This window comes from Gnatocerus cornutus, unplaced genomic scaffold (genome assembly GCF_029298725.1).
Source record: "Gnatocerus cornutus isolate USDA-ARS CGAHR unplaced genomic scaffold, icGnaCorn1.1 ctg00000431.1, whole genome shotgun sequence".
Lineage (NCBI taxonomy): Eukaryota > Metazoa > Arthropoda > Insecta > Coleoptera > Tenebrionidae > Gnatocerus > Gnatocerus cornutus.
The window spans coordinates 1-21,467 of NW_028275746.1; the positions used below are offsets into that span (position 1 = coordinate 1).

Here is a 21,467-nt window from a genome sequence, read left to right on the forward strand (position 1 = left end):
TCTTCTTCCGCTGCCTTTTGCCTGTAACAAAATTCAGCGGATTATCCGGTCTAGATTGGGGACACCCGAGTGCGGGAACTTGTGAGTTCCTGCTGGGTGTTTGAGGGATTGTTTGAGAAGAGGTACGTGCCGCACCTGCTTCTCGTAGAATTTATCGGAAAGGGAATGGATGTAATGGTGTAGGAGTGGAAGATTCGCGTCCTGATGAAGTTGACGGAGCGGAGTGTATCTGTCTGCGTTAAGGGCAAGTCTTAAGCATTTATTTTGAAATCTTTGCAAAGGAATTAGTGGAGTGTGTGGTTTGTGCCGGTAGATGGGCGCTGCGTATGTTATGATGGGGCGTAAGATGCATTTGTACAGAAGCAACTTATTTTTCGTGTTTAGATAGTTGTTTTTGACCAACAATGGGTACAATTGCTTGAGGACGGCTTCACCTTTTTGTCTCGTTTTCTTTATGTGTTCATTTAGGTTTAGCCTTTTGTCTAGGGTGACTCCTAGATATTTCACAGAGTTCTTAATTTCAATTTCACTGTCCCCTACCTTTAGTTTTTTATTGATCTTTAGCCCGGTGAATCTTTTTGCAAAAATGACCGTTTCCGTTTTGTCCGCGTTGAGTTTAATCTTCCATTTCGCGTAGAATTTCTCGAGTTGATTAATGTGGATCTGAACTTGTTTGAGTGCGACCTGACCCGAATGAGACTTAGCGTAGATGGCGGTGTCGTCCGCGTACAAAGCTAAATTGGTTTGTGCGAATTTAGTGATGTCATGAATGTAAATATTAAATAGTATTGGCCCAAGCACTGAGCCTTGTGGGACTCCCGCATTTATTGATTTCATTTCCGACTTTTCGCCTTCTACCTTTACTCTGAACTTTCTCTCTGTTAAGTACGAGTTTATTAATTTAGTAATGTGCGTCGGGAACTTCAATTGAATCATTTTGTAAATTAGTCCTTTTGTCCAGACTTTATCAAATGCTTTTTCAATATCAAGACATGTCATTGCTGTTATGCTTTTCGTGTTGTAATTATTGGTTATGTCATTTATTAGTCTGAGGACTTGCTGTGTGGTATTATGTCGTTCCCGAAAACCAAATTGCTCTGGCGGTAAAATTTTGTTTTCTTTAATGTGCTTATTAATTCGTTTTTGGATTACCTTTTCCGCAACTTTTGATATTGTTGGTAGAAGGCTAATTGGTCTGTATGCGTTTGGTGCATTGGGGTTTTTCCCCGGTTTCAAAATGGGGATGACATCTGCTACTTTAAGTTTTTCCGGGAAGATACAAAGATTAAGCATGGCATTTATTATATTCGTTAGTTGTTTTACAGCTTTCGCTGTAAGATTTTTCAGTATTCTGTTTTCAATGCCGTCATTTCCCGGGGCTTTGTTATTCGGTAAAGTGCTTATGATTTTTGCGATTTCTGTGGGTTTGACGGCCGTAGGCGCGTCTATCTGGGAATTGTCACTATTGAAAGAGTTTACTGTTTCAATTATTTCTGTTTGTTCGGGTGTGTTGTGATTATCACTTGTGTGGATCGTTTCATAATATGTTGCCAGTGTGTTTGCTTTTTCCACATTATTAAATGCTGTGTTGTTATTGGATTTAAGGATAGAGATGGGGGTAAATCGTCTTTTGAGAGCTTTTGTCATTTTCCATAGAGAATTATCGTGCGGATTTAATTTGCCAAGTTTTGTTTCCCATTTGTTCTGTCTGAATTCTTTTATTTCTTGTTTAATTTCTCTGGTTAATTCAGATGCTTGGTTTTTGAAAAATGGGTCTCGTGTTCTTTGGTACAGTTTTCTGATTCGGTTCTTGAGTTTTATTTTCTCTATGGTTGCTTTCGGAATTTCGTCTCGAAAAGGATTTATTGTTTTCGTCGTCGTGACTTGGTCTTTGGCCTTCTGGATGGCCTTAATGAACAGTTCAATCTGTTTATCAAGATCATCTTTCGTGCCAATGATTTCCGTCAGTTCAACATGTCTGTCAAGGGTTTTGCGGAAGAGGGGCCAGTTGGTTTGTTTATAGGAATTGATTTGGATTGTTTTGTCTTTGATTGTCATGTCAGGAATCTCAAGAATCACAGGATTGTGATCCGAGTTGAGTGCGGTCACTGATCTGGGTTCTGAGATTACCATGTTTTTCGTGATTGTCAAGTCAATGTAGGTAGGTGTCATGCCGTTAATTGGGAAATGAGTTGGATCAGCAGTTCTGTTAATTATCAAGCTTGTGTTTTCTACGTAATTGTAGAGCCTGAACCCGTTACTATTGTTTGCGTGACAACCCCAGCTTGTGTGTCTCGCATTGAAGTCCCCGAGAATTAATTGCTTTCTTCCCAGATTATTGATTATGTCTAAATCCGCGTCCCTAATTGAGTTGATTGGTCGGTTGTAAACTGATGTTATGAAAATGTTGTTCTCGATCTTAATCGTTAGGGTTTCGAGGAATCTTACATTTGGGGTGGGAATGTGTTCAAAGGGGACGTCATTACGGATTAGGAGAGCAACCCCACCTCCCCTAATGACATCCGTTCTGTCCTTTCTGAGAACCGTGTAATTGGTGAATTTAAGCCGATCTTTACTTTTGAGACGCGTTTCGCTAATTGCCATAATGTGAATTCCACCATTTTTAATAAAATTCAATAATTCCGCAGCTTTTTCATGCAGACCGTTTGCGTTCCAGTGAACTATCGTCAATTTACAGCTCATAGCCAGCGTCTCCCATTTTGGATAGAACGTCTATGCAGACGAACAGCTTTTCTTGTTGAGACTGGCATTTTTCAAGTGCATTGTTCAGTTCTTTAAGTATTATGAGCAAATTTTTCATATTTACATTTTTGTTCAGCCTGGAAATTTCGGCGTTTATTTTACAAAATTCTGTCATGCTGCTTGTTTCTGGAATTTTCGTTTTGGTTGGTGTTTGCCTTGTTAAAATTGGCGAATTTGCTGCGCTCGTTGAAGGCGTCGGCAGAGGCGGAAATGATTTATTAGTAAAAACAATGGACTCACCTGTTGGTTTCTTTGGCTGGGTCCACGGATTGACCTTTGGGATCGGCGCGGGGGCTAATTTAGCCCTCTTGTTGGCGACCTTCTGACGCCTTTCTTCTTGGAGTTCCTCGATGCGGGTTACCTTGGCGATGTAGACCTCGCACGTGGTTTGCGAGGCAGCGTGTCCTTGTTTCCCCGCAGTTGCACATTTGGGAATGTACGTCGGGTCGGGCTTATGGGGGCAGTCGCGGGTCCAGTGGTACTGGGAGCATCTTACGCACGTCGGTTCGAGGTTACAGTTCCTCGTGCCGTGGCCCCATGCCTGGCACCGGTGGCACTGTGTCATCTTCTTCTTATTGAGGTATTTCTCGAAACGCACCCTGACGTTGAGAATCGCCCGACATTTCTTGTTGAGTGACTCGGCAGTCTCGCTGTCGGTCACTGTTGCGATGTAATGGGGCCTCTTGGTGTTGGGCCCCATTTTCCTCACATTGGTGGCTTCGATCTTGCAGTTCTTGAGCTCTGCAAGAACGGATTCGGGCTCAGGGTTGTTGTCCAAACCCTTAATGCGAACGTTGACGTTTTGAGTCCTTTGGTGTGAACGTGTGGAACTCTACTTTTCCAGTCGTGAGGTTGTTTCTCATCTTCGTGTGGATGTCTGTTGTGTTGGGGTACACAAGGGTCTTCTCCTTGTGTAACGGACCTGGTAACCCGTTGTCGCAATCCGCGAACAATTCTTTGAGACGGTTGTGCGTTATGTTCCGGCCGTGGATGATGATCGGCGGCGGTCTCCTTTCGTTCGCGGTCGCGGTGGTTTTTGTCCTGGAGGATGTTTCCTCCGTCTCCATGTTGTCTTCTTCATCCTCTTCATCAGAAGAGATTGGTTGAAATCGGTTAGCGTCGATTGGTACTGGCACGTACCTCACCTTTTGTTTCACTTTTTTCACCGTTTTCTTCGGCTTCAGCCAGTTGAGGCTCGAACTGGCCATGTTTTCGGTGGTCAGTGCAGGCTTAACCAGCCTGCGCTGTATCGAACTTGGTTTAATTCCTCTTGTTGTTAAAACAACAATTGGGACACGATTCACTTTATTCAAGGCACGTGGCAGAGTAGAGACAACGGCACGCGGTGTTCCCAAGCGGTCACCCATCCAAGTACTGACCGCGCCCGACGTTGCTTGACTTCGGTGATCGGACGAGAACCGGTAGTTTTCAACGTGGTATGGTCGTTGCCTGGTAAAATTTTCCAAGATGGTACGTTGACGATTTTTTGTGATTGTTCGATCGTTTGGATGTGACATTTTTCGATGGTACACATGTCAGAAAATGTACAAGATTTAAAAGAAGAAAAAAAAAAAATTTTTTTTTGCGAGTCGTTTTTTAGTTTTTTTTTTGCGACAAAATGACGAAAAAAAAAAACTCGTATGAGGCGTTAAATTAAATTGTTCGTTTGACGATCTCAACGAGTCACTTGCGATTAACGTAATTTAAAATTTGAGAACTTACTTACTCACTTGCTTGCTTAGATGGAAATAGCACCCACTTGAAGTAAACGCCGACACGGACCGGAGATGAATAAACTCCGAACGGACGGGGTTAATTCATGAACTGACCGTAGTACGGTCGAAGGTTCGCCGCCGCCGCTACCTGCTTTCTTTCTTAGAACTGATAACAGAGTTGGTTTCTTTGTCTGTTCATTCATCGAAATTCCCACCACTCTGGCCGGGCCGGGCGGGGTGGGTGTGTGTTGTTTCATGATTTGTTCTCTTCTCGATTTATTCTTTTTCCGACGTCGTTCGATTCATAGAGATGTTTTCGTCGAAAGTGTGGTCGCGTTTACATTGCATTAAAATTTAATTTGTTCCAGTGCGACGATGAAACAAGAAAAAAGTTTCAAGTAAGTACGCACGCACGCACACCTACATATTTCATTTTTTAAATCTTTCGACGTTCGTAGTTTCTGCTCGAAATGTCGACTAATAGTAGGGAATGTTTTGTTGATTTGTTTGTTTTTCGTTTTTGAGAAGAACAAATGAAAATTTCGTTGGATTTCTGTCGACCGACGACCGACTGAAAATCCGCCGACATCGACGTAGTTTTATTTAGAGTGTCTGAAAAATGCAAACAATGCAAGATTTCCGTATTTTTGTTGGTTTGTGGTGTTTGGGGAGTTTTTTTTATGATTATAAAATGGTTTCGTCGAGAAAAATTGCTTCTTTCGCAATGAATTGGCAAGAAAAATTAAAAAACTCGTCCGTTCCCGTCGCTGGATGTTCGACGGTGGTCCGTCTGATTTTCCCTTTATTTTCGTAAAATTGACGAGAATTTCGCCGTCAAAACTGTTTTCGGTGATGTTTCGATGATGGGATTTCGTCGTGTGAGGTAATTTTTGAGGAAAAAATGTCGATTTTGCGAAAAAAGTCGTTCGAAAAGTCCGTTCGTCGTACAAATTCGTTTCTCATGGTCGAGTCCGAAATTGACATCGTTTTTTTTTCCGACCTGTTCGTCAAGATCGTTTTCAAAAATCAACTCCTACGAAAGGCGAAGGTTTTATCTTCGTTCTTGAAAAAATTCGACCTTCTCGGACGTCATCTTCGACCGTTTGTGAATTTTTTTCCTACACTCTGCAGGTTCGTCGGTCGTCGCTCCGATCCGTGCTGCGTCTCTTTGCGAGGCGATTTTCGAAAAGATCGCACGTACTTTTCGACCGATTCGTTCGTGAAACTTGTAGAGGATGCTTCCAAGTTTGTCTGGTCGAAAGCGGAACTTTCCTGTTATTCGTGGAAAACGCGTAACGTCGGCGTCGAACTTGGATGTCATCTCCTTGTTTCGGAGGGTCTTTGTTCGAGTCGACGTTCGATCGGTCCTTGTTCGCTTTTGGAGGTCGGCTGGTCGTCCGGGAAAACTTGAGGTTATTCAGGAGGCCATCGCCGACCGAATCGCTCATGTTCCCGCACCCGGAGGCGGTGATCTTCGCGTAAAGAGAACGATGCCATCACGCGAAAGCTGTATTCGAGGCCCACTGAATTTTCTAACTCGACGAGAAGGCTCTCGTTTAGTCCGCGGTCCGCGCGTTTTCGAACGCGCCAACACTTTGACTTTGGCGCCCAATTCGTTCTGTAAAGTTCATTCGTTCTTTCACCGAAGAATAAGCCTACCTATAATAAAAAGAAAAAAACGCGCGCGCGATAGACGAAAATATGGCCGACGTAGAAAATCAAGCAGCTTCGACGGTCGCCGGTGCCACTTCCGGCTCCTCACCGGTGAAGAAGGAGAAGAAGCCCAAAAATCCGAGAAGCAAACCTTCTCATCCGCCCACTTCGGAGATGGTCACCAACGCCATCAAAGGCTTGAAGGAACGCGGCGGTTCTTCGTTGCAGGCGATCAAGAAATATGTCGCGGCCAACTACAAAGTCGACGCGGAAAAATTTGCGCCTTTCATCAAGAAGTACCTTAAGGGCGCCGTCGCATCCGGTTCGTTGGTCCAAACCAAAGGAAAAGGAGCTTCCGGTTCGTTCAAGTTGGCTTCTGCCGTCACCGGTGCAGCTAAGGCTCCGTCCGCCACGAAAAAGAGATCTGCCGCTGCGACCGCGTCGTCATCGGCGAAATCCAAGAAGACGGGCGTTGCTAAACGTTCCGTCGCGTCAGCGCCGACGTCCGCCGAAAAAGGATCCGCCTCAAAAGCCGGTAAGAAGGCCGCCCCCGCCGCTTCGGCCAAGTCTAAGAAAACTGCCGCCGAAAAGAAGAGCGTCGCCGTATCGAAGGCTAGAAAGGCTGCGTCCGCTCCCGAAAAGAAAGCCAGCGCCGCCTCCAGATCGCCCGTCAAACCCAAGACGCCATCGAAAGCGAAGAAATCCAACAAGGCCGGTCCAACCAAGAAACCGAAAGCGCCGAAACCGAAAACGGCCAAAGCCGTCACCGTCAAAGCGAAAAAAACCGCTTCACCCAAGAGAAAGAAGTGAAAAGTCGACGACGATGATTTAATTTTTTCAACGACGACGACGTCCTGGTGGTTTCGGGAACGTGCTCCGATCGTATATATCGACGTAGGGGCACCATCGATACAAATAAATGGCCCTTTTCAGGGCCACAATTATTTTCAAGAAACGAACGAAAGATTCGCTTGGACAATGCACATTCTGTTGAGGAGATACATACTTTCATTTGATTTTCTTGTCTATTCATTTGACTGTCGAAACAGTGTTATTACAAAGAATGATAAACTTTATTATATAATAATGTTTCAAATAGTCTCAGTTAAAAGAAAATTTAATGTGAAAGAAAAAAGCAAAAGTTTATCGTTTTATGTAAGTACGAATTTTGTGAATAAATCACATAACCTAACTTTTTTTTTTTTTTTTTTTTTTTTTCAATCTCAAAAAGTTGCATGCGCGAACGATAAATTTTCAATTCGTTGGAAAATAATTGTGGTTCTGAAAAGAACCGATTTTTTTTTTCTTCTTTTAACACCTTCGAAGATGAAGAATTTGTTAATTCTAGATGGTCGGATCGGATGGATGGATGGATGGATGGAGGAAATTTAAGCCCTCTCGCCACGAATGCGTCTCGCCAATTGGATGTCTTTCGGCATGATGGTGACACGTTTGGCGTGGATGGCGCACAAGTTGGTGTCTTCGAAGAGGCCGACGAGATAAGCCTCGCTGGCTTCTTGAAGTGCCATCACGGCCGAACTTTGGAAACGGAGATCGGTCTTGAAATCTTGGGCGATCTCTCGGACGAGACGTTGGAAAGGCAGCTTGCGGATCAAAAGTTCAGTGCTCTTTTGATAACGACGAATCTCACGAAGGGCGACCGTACCGGGCCTGTAACGGTGAGGTTTCTTGACACCTCCGGTGGCGGGAGCGCTTTTTCTGGCCGCCTTCGTGGCCAACTGTTTTCTAGGTGCCTTGCCACCGGTAGATTTACGAGCCGTCTGTTTAGTTCTCGCCATCTCGGATATCGGATGAATCAAATGAAAAGAATTAACGTAGGTAGTGGCTTGCTTGCTTGCTTCGACCGAACGACCGACCGTACGTACGAACGTTCGAAAGTCAACTGAAAATTTTCGTCGCGCCAACGGCCGTTTTATAAACTCGATGAGTCATACGGCGACGCCATTGGTGGATTCGTTTTTAACGCGAGGTGGAGCTGCCGTAACTTATAAATAGTCCCGCGGAATGAAATTTTGACGTTAGTTCCATAACGAACTTGGTCGAAGCTACGTCGTTTTGTACGAAGAATTTCCTAATTTTATCAAGATGACCGGTCGTGGTAAAGGTGGCAAAGGATTGGGAAAAGGTGGCGCCAAACGTCATCGCAAAGTTCTACGCGATAACATCCAAGGTATAACGAAACCGGCGATCAGAAGATTGGCTCGTCGTGGTGGTGTGAAACGTATTTCCGGTCTCATCTACGAAGAAACCAGAGGTGTGTTGAAGGTCTTCCTCGAGAACGTCATCCGTGACGCCGTAACTTACACCGAACACGCAAAACGTAAGACCGTCACCGCCATGGACGTCGTCTACGCCCTGAAACGTCAAGGTCGTACCCTTTACGGTTTCGGCGGTTAATTTTATCATTTTATGACGTGTATCCGCATCCTCAGAGGAATAACAACAAACCCCCCGCAGGCAAGCAAACAAACAAACAAAAAAAAACGGTTCTTTTCAGAACCACAAAATAAATCAAACGAATTAAATATGTTGCTCAATTGTGTGTTTGTCTTCAAATCGAAATGAAAATCGTACGGAGTGAGTGATCATTTTAATTTGTGATCCAGGCGGCGACTTTGACAATTTTGACAGCAGTTTTAGGTTAGAATGACCATCGTTAAAAGAACGTTTTTGCCACGAAGAGTATATTTGAGGTTATGTCCAATATGGGGTAGAGTTACTCTCCTCAGACGTGACTTGAAACAAAATCTCATAGCAAATAAAACGATTGATTGTAGTATTACGGCTCACCGCTGACGACTGCTGCTGCAAGAAATTATCGAGACGGAGAGCACGTATAGGCGACCGGTGTGTGTGTGTATGTTCTTAACAGATTAATGTGCGAAATGTGAAGAAATTTACGACGAATCGGAATGTTTCTTGAATTAGATAATCAATAAATTATTATAGATAGAGTTGTCGAGTTCGTGCTTTAGTCGGGCATTGAATTTTTCTAAAAATTACGATGAAAAGTCGTAAAAATCATCTTTCTTGGTTGAATGTAATCGAAAATCTTCCGTTCAGTCTACGCTCGTATAATGAATTAATTGATCGGTTTAACTTTAAAATATCTAAAAGACTTTTTAACATGATTCTCATAGGTTGTTGTATTTTGGCGAAAAAATCAATTCGTTCGAGTTGAATTTTTGGCCCTGAGAAGGGCCGATGTGAAGATGGTTTTTATAAAAGTTTTTGTTTTTCGTTCGAGATGACGGCGGCGAAGAATTAAATTTAAGGCTTCTTTTCGGTCTTCTTGGGCAACAACACCGCCTGGATGTTGGGCAAGACACCGCCTTGGGCGATGGTAACGCCGGAAAGGAGCTTGTTTAACTCCTCGTCGTTCCTTATAGCCAATTGAAGATGTCTCGGAATGATACGGGTTTTCTTGTTATCTCTGGCGGCGTTTCCTGCCAATTCGAGAACTTCGGCGGCTAGATATTCCATTACGGCCGCCAAATAAACGGGAGCACCTGCACCCACTCTTTCGGCGTAGTTTCCTTTACGCAGAAGACGATGAATTCTGCCGACGGGAAACTGAAGTCCGGCACGACTGGAACGAGACTTCGCCTTTCCCTTCACTTTACCTCCTTTTCCTCTTCCGGACATGTTGTTATACGATATAAACAGCAAAACACCTACTGCGACTGACACGAAGCGCACTGACAAACGTACGGCTTGAAATAAATGCCGAACGCGGCGAAGGCTAGAAATTTATATGGTCGGTACAGCGCCATCTCGTTAGGGCAATGGTCGAACGACGAACTAAGGCGGAGCGCCTGTTTGTCGCTCGCTCGTTATAAATAGAGGGATTTTAGGTGTGCGGCGTTTTAGATCGAGTATACTCGTCGTAACGTGCACGTCGTGTCTGTCTCGTTTTCTGTTTTTAAACGTTTTTTTAACTCGACGACTAGAAGAGAATGCCACCCAAGACCAGCGGTAAGGCGGCCAAGAAGGCCGGAAAAGCTCAAAAGAACATCTCGAAGAGCGACAAGAAAAAGAAGCGCAGGAGGAAGGAGAGTTACGCCATCTACATTTACAAGGTGTTGAAGCAGGTCCATCCCGATACCGGTATCTCCAGCAAGGCTATGTCTATCATGAACAGTTTCGTGAACGACATCTTCGAACGTATAGCTGCTGAAGCCAGTCGCCTCGCTCATTACAACAAACGTTCGACCATAACCAGCAGGGAGATCCAGACGGCGGTGCGTCTTCTTTTGCCCGGTGAATTGGCGAAGCACGCCGTTTCTGAAGGAACCAAGGCCGTCACCAAATACACCAGTTCAAAATAAATCCTCCTCGAGCAGCTTGGAAGTTGGTTGGAAAAAAAAGAAAAAAAATCGGTTCTTTTCAGAACCACAAATTCAACTCGAACGAATTAAAAATTTTCGTCTTCATACTATATAAGTTCCTGAGAGAAAATATAAATAGTGAAAAATATATTTAAAAAAAGTTTGACATCAGAAATGTTAATAAAAAAAGAAAAGAGTAGAGACAACGGCACGCGGTGTTCCCAAGCGGTCACCCATCCAAGTACTGACCGCGCCCGACGTTGCTTGACTTCGGTGATCGGACGAGAACCGGTAGTTTTCAACGTGGTATGGTCGTTGCCTGGTAAAATTTTCCAAGATGGTACGTTGACGATTTTTTGTGATTGTTCGATCGTTTGGATGTGACATTTTTCGATGGTACACATGTCAGAAAATGTACAAGATTTAAAAGAAGAAAAAAAAAAAATTTTTTTTTGCGAGTCGTTTTTTAGTTTTTTTTTTGCGACAAAATGACGAAAAAAAAAAACTCGTATGAGGCGTTAAATTAAATTGTTCGTTTGACGATCTCAACGAGTCACTTGCGATTAACGTAATTTAAAATTTGAGAACTTACTTACTCACTTGCTTGCTTAGATGGAAATAGCACCCACTTGAAGTAAACGCCGACACGGACCGGAGATGAATAAACTCCGAACGGACGGGGTTAATTCATGAACTGACCGTAGTACGGTCGAAGGTTCGCCGCCGCCGCTACCTGCTTTCTTTCTTAGAACTGATAACAGAGTTGGTTTCTTTGTCTGTTCATTCATCGAAATTCCCACCACTCTGGCCGGGCCGGGCGGGGTGGGTGTGTGTTGTTTCATGATTTGTTCTCTTCTCGATTTATTCTTTTTCCGACGTCGTTCGATTCATAGAGATGTTTTCGTCGAAAGTGTGGTCGCGTTTACATTGCATTAAAATTTAATTTGTTCCAGTGCGACGATGAAACAAGAAAAAAGTTTCAAGTAAGTACGCACGCACGCACACCTACATATTTCATTTTTTAAATCTTTCGACGTTCGTAGTTTCTGCTCGAAATGTCGACTAATAGTAGGGAATGTTTTGTTGATTTGTTTGTTTTTCGTTTTTGAGAAGAACAAATGAAAATTTCGTTGGATTTCTGTCGACCGACGACCGACTGAAAATCCGCCGACATCGACGTAGTTTTATTTAGAGTGTCTGAAAAATGCAAACAATGCAAGATTTCCGTATTTTTGTTGGTTTGTGGTGTTTGGGGAGTTTTTTTTATGATTATAAAATGGTTTCGTCGAGAAAAATTGCTTCTTTCGCAATGAATTGGCAAGAAAAATTAAAAAACTCGTCCGTTCCCGTCGCTGGATGTTCGACGGTGGTCCGTCTGATTTTCCCTTTATTTTCGTAAAATTGACGAGAATTTCGCCGTCAAAACTGTTTTCGGTGATGTTTCGATGATGGGATTTCGTCGTGTGAGGTAATTTTTGAGGAAAAAATGTCGATTTTGCGAAAAAAGTCGTTCGAAAAGTCCGTTCGTCGTACAAATTCGTTTCTCATGGTCGAGTCCGAAATTGACATCGTTTTTTTTCCGACCTGTTCGTCAAGATCGTTTTCAAAAATCAACTCCTACGAAAGGCGAAGGTTTTATCTTCGTTCTTGAAAAAATTCGACCTTCTCGGACGTCATCTTCGACCGTTTGTGAATTTTTTTCCTACACTCTGCAGGTTCGTCGGTCGTCGCTCCGATCCGTGCTGCGTCTCTTTGCGAGGCGATTTTCGAAAAGATCGCACGTACTTTTCGACCGATTCGTTCGTGAAACTTGTAGAGGATGCTTCCAAGTTTGTCTGGTCGAAAGCGGAACTTTCCTGTTATTCGTGGAAAACGCGTAACGTCGGCGTCGAACTTGGATGTCATCTCCTTGTTTCGGAGGGTCTTTGTTCGAGTCGACGTTCGATCGGTCCTTGTTCGCTTTTGGAGGTCGGCTGGTCGTCCGGGAAAACTTGAGGTTATTCAGGAGGCCATCGCCGACCGAATCGCTCATGTTCCCGCACCCGGAGGCGGTGATCTTCGCGTAAAGAGAACGATGCCATCACGCGAAAGCTGTATTCGAGGCCCACTGAATTTTCTAACTCGACGAGAAGGCTCTCGTTTAGTCCGCGGTCCGCGCGTTTTCGAACGCGCCAACACTTTGACTTTGGCGCCCAATTCGTTCTGTAAAGTTCATTCGTTCTTTCACCGAAGAATAAGCCTACCTATAATAAAAAGAAAAAAACGCGCGCGCGATAGACGAAAATATGGCCGACGTAGAAAATCAAGCAGCTTCGACGGTCGCCGGTGCCACTTCCGGCTCCTCACCGGTGAAGAAGGAGAAGAAGCCCAAAAATCCGAGAAGCAAACCTTCTCATCCGCCCACTTCGGAGATGGTCACCAACGCCATCAAAGGCTTGAAGGAACGCGGCGGTTCTTCGTTGCAGGCGATCAAGAAATATGTCGCGGCCAACTACAAAGTCGACGCGGAAAAATTTGCGCCTTTCATCAAGAAGTACCTTAAGGGCGCCGTCGCATCCGGTTCGTTGGTCCAAACCAAAGGAAAAGGAGCTTCCGGTTCGTTCAAGTTGGCTTCTGCCGTCACCGGTGCAGCTAAGGCTCCGTCCGCCACGAAAAAGAGATCTGCCGCTGCGACCGCGTCGTCATCGGCGAAATCCAAGAAGACGGGCGTTGCTAAACGTTCCGTCGCGTCAGCGCCGACGTCCGCCGAAAAAGGATCCGCCTCAAAAGCCGGTAAGAAGGCCGCCCCCGCCGCTTCGGCCAAGTCTAAGAAAACTCGCCGCCGAAAAGAAGAGCGTCGCCGTATCGAAGGCTAGAAAGGCTGCGTCCGCTCCCGAAAAGAAAGCCAGCGCCGCCTCCAGATCGCCCGTCAAACCCAAGACGCCATCGAAAGCGAAGAAATCCAACAAGGCCGGTCCAACCAAGAAACCGAAAGCGCCGAAACCGAAAACGGCCAAAGCCGTCACCGTCAAAGCGAAAAAAACCGCTTCACCCAAGAGAAAGAAGTGAAAAGTCGACGACGATGATTTAATTTTTTCAACGACGACGACGTCCTGGTGGTTTCGGGAACGTGCTCCGATCGTATATATCGACGTAGGGGCACCATCGATACAAATAAATGGCCCTTTTCAGGGCCACAATTATTTTCAAGAAACGAACGAAAGATTCGCTTGGACAATGCACATTCTGTTGAGGAGATACATACTTTCATTTGATTTTCTTGTCTATTCATTTGACTGTCGAAACAGTGTTATTACAAAGAATGATAAACTTTATTATATAATAATGTTTCAAATAGTCTCAGTTAAAAGAAAATTTAATGTGAAAGAAAAAAAGCAAAAGTTTATCGTTTTATGTAAGTACGAATTTTGTGAATAAATCACATAACCTAACTTTTTTTTTTTTTTTTTTTTTTTTCAATCTCAAAAAGTTGCATGCGCGAACGATAAATTTTCAATTCGTTGGAAAATAATTGTGGTTCTGAAAAGAACCGATTTTTTTTTTTCTTCTTTTAACACCTTCGAAGATGAAGAATTTGTTAATTCTAGATGGTCGGATCGGATGGATGGATGGATGGATGGAGGAAATTTAAGCCCTCTCGCCACGAATGCGTCTCGCCAATTGGATGTCTTTCGGCATGATGGTGACACGTTTGGCGTGGATGGCGCACAAGTTGGTGTCTTCGAAGAGGCCGACGAGATAAGCCTCGCTGGCTTCTTGAAGTGCCATCACGGCCGAACTTTGGAAACGGAGATCGGTCTTGAAATCTTGGGCGATCTCTCGGACGAGACGTTGGAAAGGCAGCTTGCGGATCAAAAGTTCAGTGCTCTTTTGATAACGACGAATCTCACGAAGGGCGACCGTACCGGGCCTGTAACGGTGAGGTTTCTTGACACCTCCGGTGGCGGGAGCGCTTTTTTCTGGCCGCCTTCGTGGCCAACTGTTTTCTAGGTGCCTTGCCACCGGTAGATTTACGAGCCGTCTGTTTAGTTCTCGCCATCTCGGATATCGGATGAATCAAATGAAAAGAATTAACGTAGGTAGTGGCTTGCTTGCTTGCTTCGACCGAACGACCGACCGTACGTACGAACGTTCGAAAGTCAACTGAAAATTTTCGTCGCGCCAACGGCCGTTTTATAAACTCGATGAGTCATACGGCGACGCCATTGGTGGATTCGTTTTTAACGCGAGGTGGAGCTGCCGTAACTTATAAATAGTCCCGCGGAATGAAATTTTGACGTTAGTTCCATAACGAACTTGGTCGAAGCTACGTCGTTTTGTACGAAGAATTTCCTAATTTTATCAAGATGATTGACCGGTCGTGGTAAAGGTGGCAAAGGATTGGGAAAAGGTGGCGCCAAACGTCATCGCAAAGTTCTACGCGATAACATCCAAGGTATAACGAAACCGGCGATCAGAAGATTGGCTCGTCGTGGTGGTGTGAAACGTATTTCCGGTCTCATCTACGAAGAAACCAGAGGTGTGTTGAAGGTCTTCCTCGAGAACGTCATCCGTGACGCCGTAACTTACACCGAACACGCAAAACGTAAGACCGTCACCGCCATGGACGTCGTCTACGCCCTGAAACGTCAAGGTCGTACCCTTTACGGTTTCGGCGGTTAATTTTATCATTTTATGACGTGTATCCGCATCCTCAGAGGAATAACAACAAACCCCCCGCAGGCAAGCAAACAAACAAACAAAAAAAAACGGTTCTTTTCAGAACCACAAAATAAATCAAACGAATTAAATATGTTGCTCAATTGTGTGTTTGTCTTCAAATCGAAATGAAAATCGTACGGAGTGAGTGATCATTTTAATTTGTGATCCAGGCGGCGACTTTGACAATTTTGACAGCAGTTTTAGGTTAGAATGACCATCGTTAAAAGAACGTTTTTGCCACGAAGAGTATATTTGAGGTTATGTCCAATATGGGGTAGAGTTACTCTCCTCAGACGTGACTTGAAACAAAATCTCATAGCAAATAAAACGATTGATTGTAGTATTACGGCTCACCGCTGACGACTGCTGCTGCAAGAAATTATCGAGACGGAGAGCACGTATAGGCGACCGGTGTGTGTGTGTATGTTCTTAACAGATTAATGTGCGAAATGTGAAGAAATTTACGACGAATCGGAATGTTTCTTGAATTAGATAATCAATAAATTATTATAGATAGAGTTGTCGAGTTCGTGCTTTAGTCGGGCATTGAATTTTTCTAAAAATTACGATGAAAAGTCGTAAAAATCATCTTTCTTGGTTGAATGTAATCGAAAATCTTCCGTTCAGTCTACGCTCGTATAATGAATTAATTGATCGGTTTAACTTTAAAATATCTAAAAGACTTTTTAACATGATTCTCATAGGTTGTTGTATTTTGGCGAAAAAATCAATTCGTTCGAGTTGAATTTTTGGCCCTGAGAAGGGCCGATGTGAAGATGGTTTTTATAAAAGTTTTTGTTTTTCGTTCGAGATGACGGCGGCGAAGAATTAAATTTAAGGCTTCTTTTCGGTCTTCTTGGGCAACAACACCGCCTGGATGTTGGGCAAGACACCGCCTTGGGCGATGGTAACGCCGGAAAGGAGCTTGTTTAACTCCTCGTCGTTCCTTATAGCCAATTGAAGATGTCTCGGAATGATACGGGTTTTCTTGTTATCTCTGGCGGCGTTTCCTGCCAATTCGAGAACTTCGGCGGCTAGATATTCCATTACGGCCGCCAAATAAACGGGAGCACCTGCACCCACTCTTTCGGCGTAGTTTCCTTTACGCAGAAGACGATGAATTCTGCCGACGGGAAACTGAAGTCCGGCACGACTGGAACGAGACTTCGCCTTTCCCTTCACTTTACCTCCTTTTCCTCTTCCGGACATGTTGTTATACGATATAAACAGCAAAACACCTACTGCGACTGACACGAAGCGCACTGACAAACGTACGGCTTGAAATAAATGCCGAACGCGGCTCTTCAAATACATTTATTTCTAGGTTTTTGGGTTTTTACATCGAGTTCTTAAGATATACATTCTATTTGGCTGCTGGTGAGGCTTTTGGCCTTTTCAGCAGACCGAGGGAATTTAAACAATTTTTAAATCTTATATCTAAACAGTAATTTTGGCTTAAGTATGAATACAATGCATTTGTTTCAAATTAGGTTTTAAAGTTAGGGCGTTGTTGGTAAAGTGGCAAGGTTTGTTTCTTTCTTGGTCGTCCTTCCTTCCTTCTGGACTTGGTTTGGAGTTTAGGAGTTCTTCATGGGAATCCTGGGAATCTTCGTGGGATTCCTGGGACTCTTCATGGGAATCCAGGAGTTGGTGGGACGTCCGGAGCTCTTCGTGGGGATCCTGGGAATCTTCATGGGAGTCCTGGAACTCTTCATGGGATCCTGGGAGCCTTCGCGAAAGTCCGTTTCTTCTTCCTTGGATTGTCCTGGGCTGAAAGAGAAACCTGAAAGAGAAAGGGGAAAAGGAAAGGGATCTCGTCCATGTAGGAATGGACCTCTTCATCGCATCGAAATTGGTGTTTCTTCGACCAGCTCCTGGAGGAGCGGAGGCAGGTCTGGGTAGTTGGCTAAAAGAAGGGCTGTGGGCAAGTGTTTTAGTTTGTGCTTGGGTTTTTTGCGGATAACGTTAATTAAGCGGTTTTTAGTGGGAAGTTTGTGTGTAGTATGAAGAGTTTGAATAGCTAGGTGGTTAGTGCTGGCGAGCGTGCGTGTTAGGTAGCGTTTGCGGTTAATTATAAAGCGTTGATTGATGGGAGTAGAGTTAGTGTGTTCATGCAGAGAGTTTGAAGGAAATCTGAGATCAAGGCGATAGAGAAGTCTAAGCGTATGTCTTTCGAAAGAAGAAATTTTGAAAAGCAAGCGGTTAGTAAGAGAGGCGTAAAGTAGAGATCTGTACTCGAAGATAGGGCGAATAAATGTGTTGTAAGTGTAGTGTAGGGTTTCTGGGCTGCAACCTCGAAGTCGGCCGCGAATGAGATACAAAAGATTTGATCTATTCCGTGCTTTTTTCATTGTTGTTGCCAGGTCCTGGTGTAGTGTGCATGTTTGAGCGAAGGTGATTCCTAGATAAGTGACAGAGTTAGTTTTAGAAATAGATTGATTGTTTATAGTTAGCCGTATGTAGCGTTGAAAGTTGAGGCGATGCTTGTGTGCAAGGGGAAATGAGAAACAGATGGTTTGGCATTTGGAGGGATTTGGCTTCACTCTCCAGGCGTTTGTCCATTTTTCAATGCGGTGAAGTTCTTTCTGAAGTGTTTCCGCGGCTTTCACGGCGTTCTGATGACTGGACCAGATTGCCGTGTCGTCCGCGAACATCCTCGTCTTGGTCCGGAAGTGGTCTGAAACGGGAAAATCTCTGCAGTATACAATGTATACAATGTATAACAATGGTGACAGGACGGAGCCTTGTGGGACTCCGGCGTTGAGGTTGAAAGAGTTTGAAAAAGAGTTGATTAAGTTTGATCCTGCAGGATCGGTTAGTTAGGAAGGAGGCGATGAGCCGCGGTGAATTTAAGATTGACTCTAAGGTTAAGAAATTTTTGAATGAGGCCGTCGTGCCAGACTTTGTCGAATGCACGTTCGATGTCCAGGAAGACACCGATGGTACATTCTCCAAGGTTGGCGTGTCGAGTGATGTCGGTTTGAAGTTCTACTAACGGATTTTGCGTACTGCGGTGTGATCTGAAGCCGAATTGCTCTGGCGGAAGCAAATTTTGCGTTTCTAATACAAATTTTAATCGGTTTGTTAAGATTCGTTCAAAAATTTTGCCAGTGATGTTAAGAAGTGAAATTGGTCTGTATGACTTAGGGTCGTTGACGTTTTTACCGGGTTTAGGAATCATGATAGTATTCGCGGCTTTCCACGCGGTTGGAAAATACAAGTTATTTAAACAGTTGTTGAAAATGTTAGTTAAAGCTAAGAATCCGGATTCTGAAAGGTTCTTTAAAACTATTGGTTTGATTTGATCGGGTCCTGGAGCTTTAGTGTTTTTCAAATTTAGAATTAAAGTTTTTACTTCGAAAACAGTGACCGGGTCTGTTAAGTGCTCATCGTTTAGGGGATAGGGAAGTGGTTCAACTAGTGGAATGTCGCGTAAGGTCTGCGCATTATTTGATATTAAATTGAAAAAGTGGTTGTCAAAGTTGGGGTCATTTGGAACTTGGTGAATTTCCTCGAGAAGGTTCGCGAAGCAATTTGCTTTGTCTTGGGAAGAGTGGTAGACGTTTGCTCCGTCAATTAGATTATGGTTCGGTCGAGAACGTTGGCCAGAAATTGTCTTGAATTTTGTCCAATACTCTTTTCCGTTCCGATAATCCAAAGACTCGCAAGTTTTGAGCCAAGTTTCCTCTTTGTAGCAATTAATGTCGCGTCTGATTTTGGCGTTGAATTTATTGATAAGCGTTTTCAAAAAGGGGTCGCGGCTGCGGACGTAATCGCGGTAGATTTTACGTTTTTCTTTAATGAGTCTGAGGATACGGTCTGGCAGTGGGGATTTGTCTTTTGGAATAGTTTTGGGCTTAATGACTTTAAGTTTACAGTACTCGATAGCTGAAGTTAATGAATCTATTTGTCGGTCTATTTCTACCTGGGAATTTACTGGGATAATGACTGGTAGGGCCTGGTCTAATTCTTCGCGGAAAAGGTTCCAATTGGCGTTTTTGTAATTGAAGATTTGAATAAGTGGTGGTTGTGGCTGATGGCCGTTGATGAGGATTTTTGCAATTAAGGGAAAGTGATCTGACGTTACCGTGGTGCCTATTGCTGTTTCATTGTCGAACGCGTGGATTAAGGATTCCGAAATAATGATATGGTCGATAATTGAGGCTCCTCTATGAGAGATAAAAGTGGGAAGTCGGTTTTCTAATCTGTAGATTGGGAGTTCGCTAATGAGAGTGGATAGGATTCTGCCGTTTGGGTTAGTTGCAGTGTCTCCGAAGTCTTCGTGTCTAGAATTAAAGTCGCCGAAAATGACTGAATGAGAGATTGGACGCGTATTCGAATAGTTCCGTTGGAAGTTTTTGCCTGACGGGCTGATAGAGGGAGAAGAAAGTAATGATTTTATTGTTAATTACTACGTCGGCTGCGGCAAGTTCGAGAGAAGTTAGGTTGGGAGGCAAATTATGTTGAGTTGACTGAAAGTCGGTAGAAACTAAAAGCGCGGTTCCGTGAGCGATGTTTGAGGGCGTGTTGTGATAGCAAGAAAAATGTTTGACTTTAATCGCGAGATTTGAGCGCGTTTCGGTAATTGATAAAATTTTGATCGCGTCGGTTTCGATGAAGTTACGGAGAGCATGCAATTTCCGTTTGATTCCTGCAATGTTGACCGTGGCGATATTCACACGAGGGGACAGGAGGCCCCGCCGGGAGCGGCGGGGGCGGCCACCGTGGTAGCCATGGGGAAAGAGAGTTGGACGAGTTAGGGCTGTCGAATCTACTCGAAAGTGAAGTAGATTCTCTGGCCCGCGTGATTGATGCGGGTCTTTGTCTTAAGGACGGATTTGGAGGCGCTCTCGACGAGCTCGCTGACCTTTGCACGCTGGTGAGGGAAGAGGTCGTACAAAAGTTTTGTGACGAAAGTGATTGTCTGACGAACAGACACGGGTTGGGGATCGGGGTCTGCAAATTCGGGAGAGGGCTCCAGAATCAGAGTTGGGGCAATGGGGGTTTCGGACGTGACGACTGCGTCCTTGATTTTGGGGCACTGGCGGGACCAGGCGCGGGTGGGTGCCGTTGCACAGAAGGCAAGTTACGTGGTTGGATTCGCATTTGAAGGCTGGGTGGTTCTCTGTGCATTTGGGGCACGCGATTTTGTTGGGGCATTCAGTGGCAGGGTGCCCAAGTTGGAAACACTTGGAGCACTGAAGGGGGGCGGGTTTGGCGGGGCTTTGGACGGCTCGCACTGATGGCGCTTGCCGAACATGATGACGCCTTCCTTGAGGAGGAAGTCGACGGTCTCTGTGCTGTCAGTGATGACACGCATCAGTTTGGTGAAATTGCCGGATTTCATTGAACGAATCCGCCAGACTCTGATGACTGGCAGATTGAGTGATTTGAGGGCGTTGAGTGCTTCGTCGTATTCGATGTCGTCGTCAACATCGCGAATTACGACAGAGAGGTGGGGTTTTGAAGTGGCAACGTTTGGTTTGGCAGTGACTTTTTTGTGGGTTTCCACAATTGAGATGGATTGGTTTAGCGTGGCAACTTGGAGTTTTTTCTGGAAGTCGCTTGGGAGAGGGTTTAGAGTGACAAGAAGAGCAGTCTTGTTCCAGTTGACAACAAGCTGCTTGATGTTCTTGACCAGAAGAGTGGTCGTTAAAAGGCAGTAAAACTTTTTTTGTGCAGCCCAGTCTGCAGGAATGTTTCTGATGGTGTACTTATGGTACACCGCATTAGGGGTATTTTTGTTGGAGATTGAAGAGACAGAGTTTCCTCTGGCGCGAGGAGGCGAGAGGGCGTGTTGCGACGAAGTCGCAGAAAGAATGGGTGTTAGTGCCCTTTCGGGCGAGGAAGGGCGCGTGATTAACTCACCTTGTGATGTCGACTGGCGGACGAAGTTGGAGAAGAGGTCCATGTCACTGGCACTTGATGCACTGGCACTTGCACCACTGACACTTGAACTCACACTTTTTGCTTTTGCACTCTTGGGAGCACTTGCGGGTGGCTTTTGAGGCCGGGGGCGAAGATCTCTGCTCGTCATCGGCGGAGCACGATGTGGACAAGTCAGAGTTTACTTCAGGAATGCCGAACGCGGCGAAGGCTAGAAATTTATATGGTCGGTACAGCGCCATCTCGTTAGGGCAATGGTCGAACGACGAACTAAGGCGGAGCGCCTGTTTGTCGCTCGCTCGTTATAAATAGAGGGATTTTAGGTGTGCGGCGTTTTAGATCGAGTATACTCGTCGTAACGTGCACGTCGTGTCTGTCTCGTTTTCTGTTTTTAAACGTA

The 21,467-nt window shown here is 44.7% G+C and overlaps 1 protein-coding gene and 2 non-coding genes across 3 annotated transcripts; all 3 read right to left on the bottom strand.

Moving 5' to 3' along the window:
* Positions 1-4,093: 4,093 nt before the first annotated feature.
* On the bottom strand, positions 4,094-4,213 carry LOC148165265 (5S ribosomal RNA). Its single transcript, XR_015771623.1, has one exon. It is a non-coding gene; the product is annotated as a 5S ribosomal RNA (ribosomal RNA).
* Positions 4,214-10,680: 6,467 nt separating this feature from the next.
* Positions 10,681-10,800, bottom strand: LOC148165266 (5S ribosomal RNA). Its single transcript, XR_015771624.1, has one exon. It is a non-coding gene; the product is annotated as a 5S ribosomal RNA (ribosomal RNA).
* A 6,148-nt stretch (positions 10,801-16,948) lies between these two features.
* Positions 16,949-21,306, bottom strand: LOC148165267 (uncharacterized). Its single transcript, XM_088049737.1, has 2 exons — positions 21,050-21,306; positions 16,949-17,858 (listed from the first exon to the last, which is right to left on the bottom strand). Exons 1-2 carry the CDS (start codon positions 21,216-21,218, stop codon positions 17,020-17,022), a joined length of 1,008 nt encoding a protein of 335 aa, XP_087905863.1. The 5' UTR covers positions 21,219-21,306; the 3' UTR covers positions 16,949-17,019.
* Between the last annotated feature and the right edge of the window lie 161 nt (positions 21,307-21,467).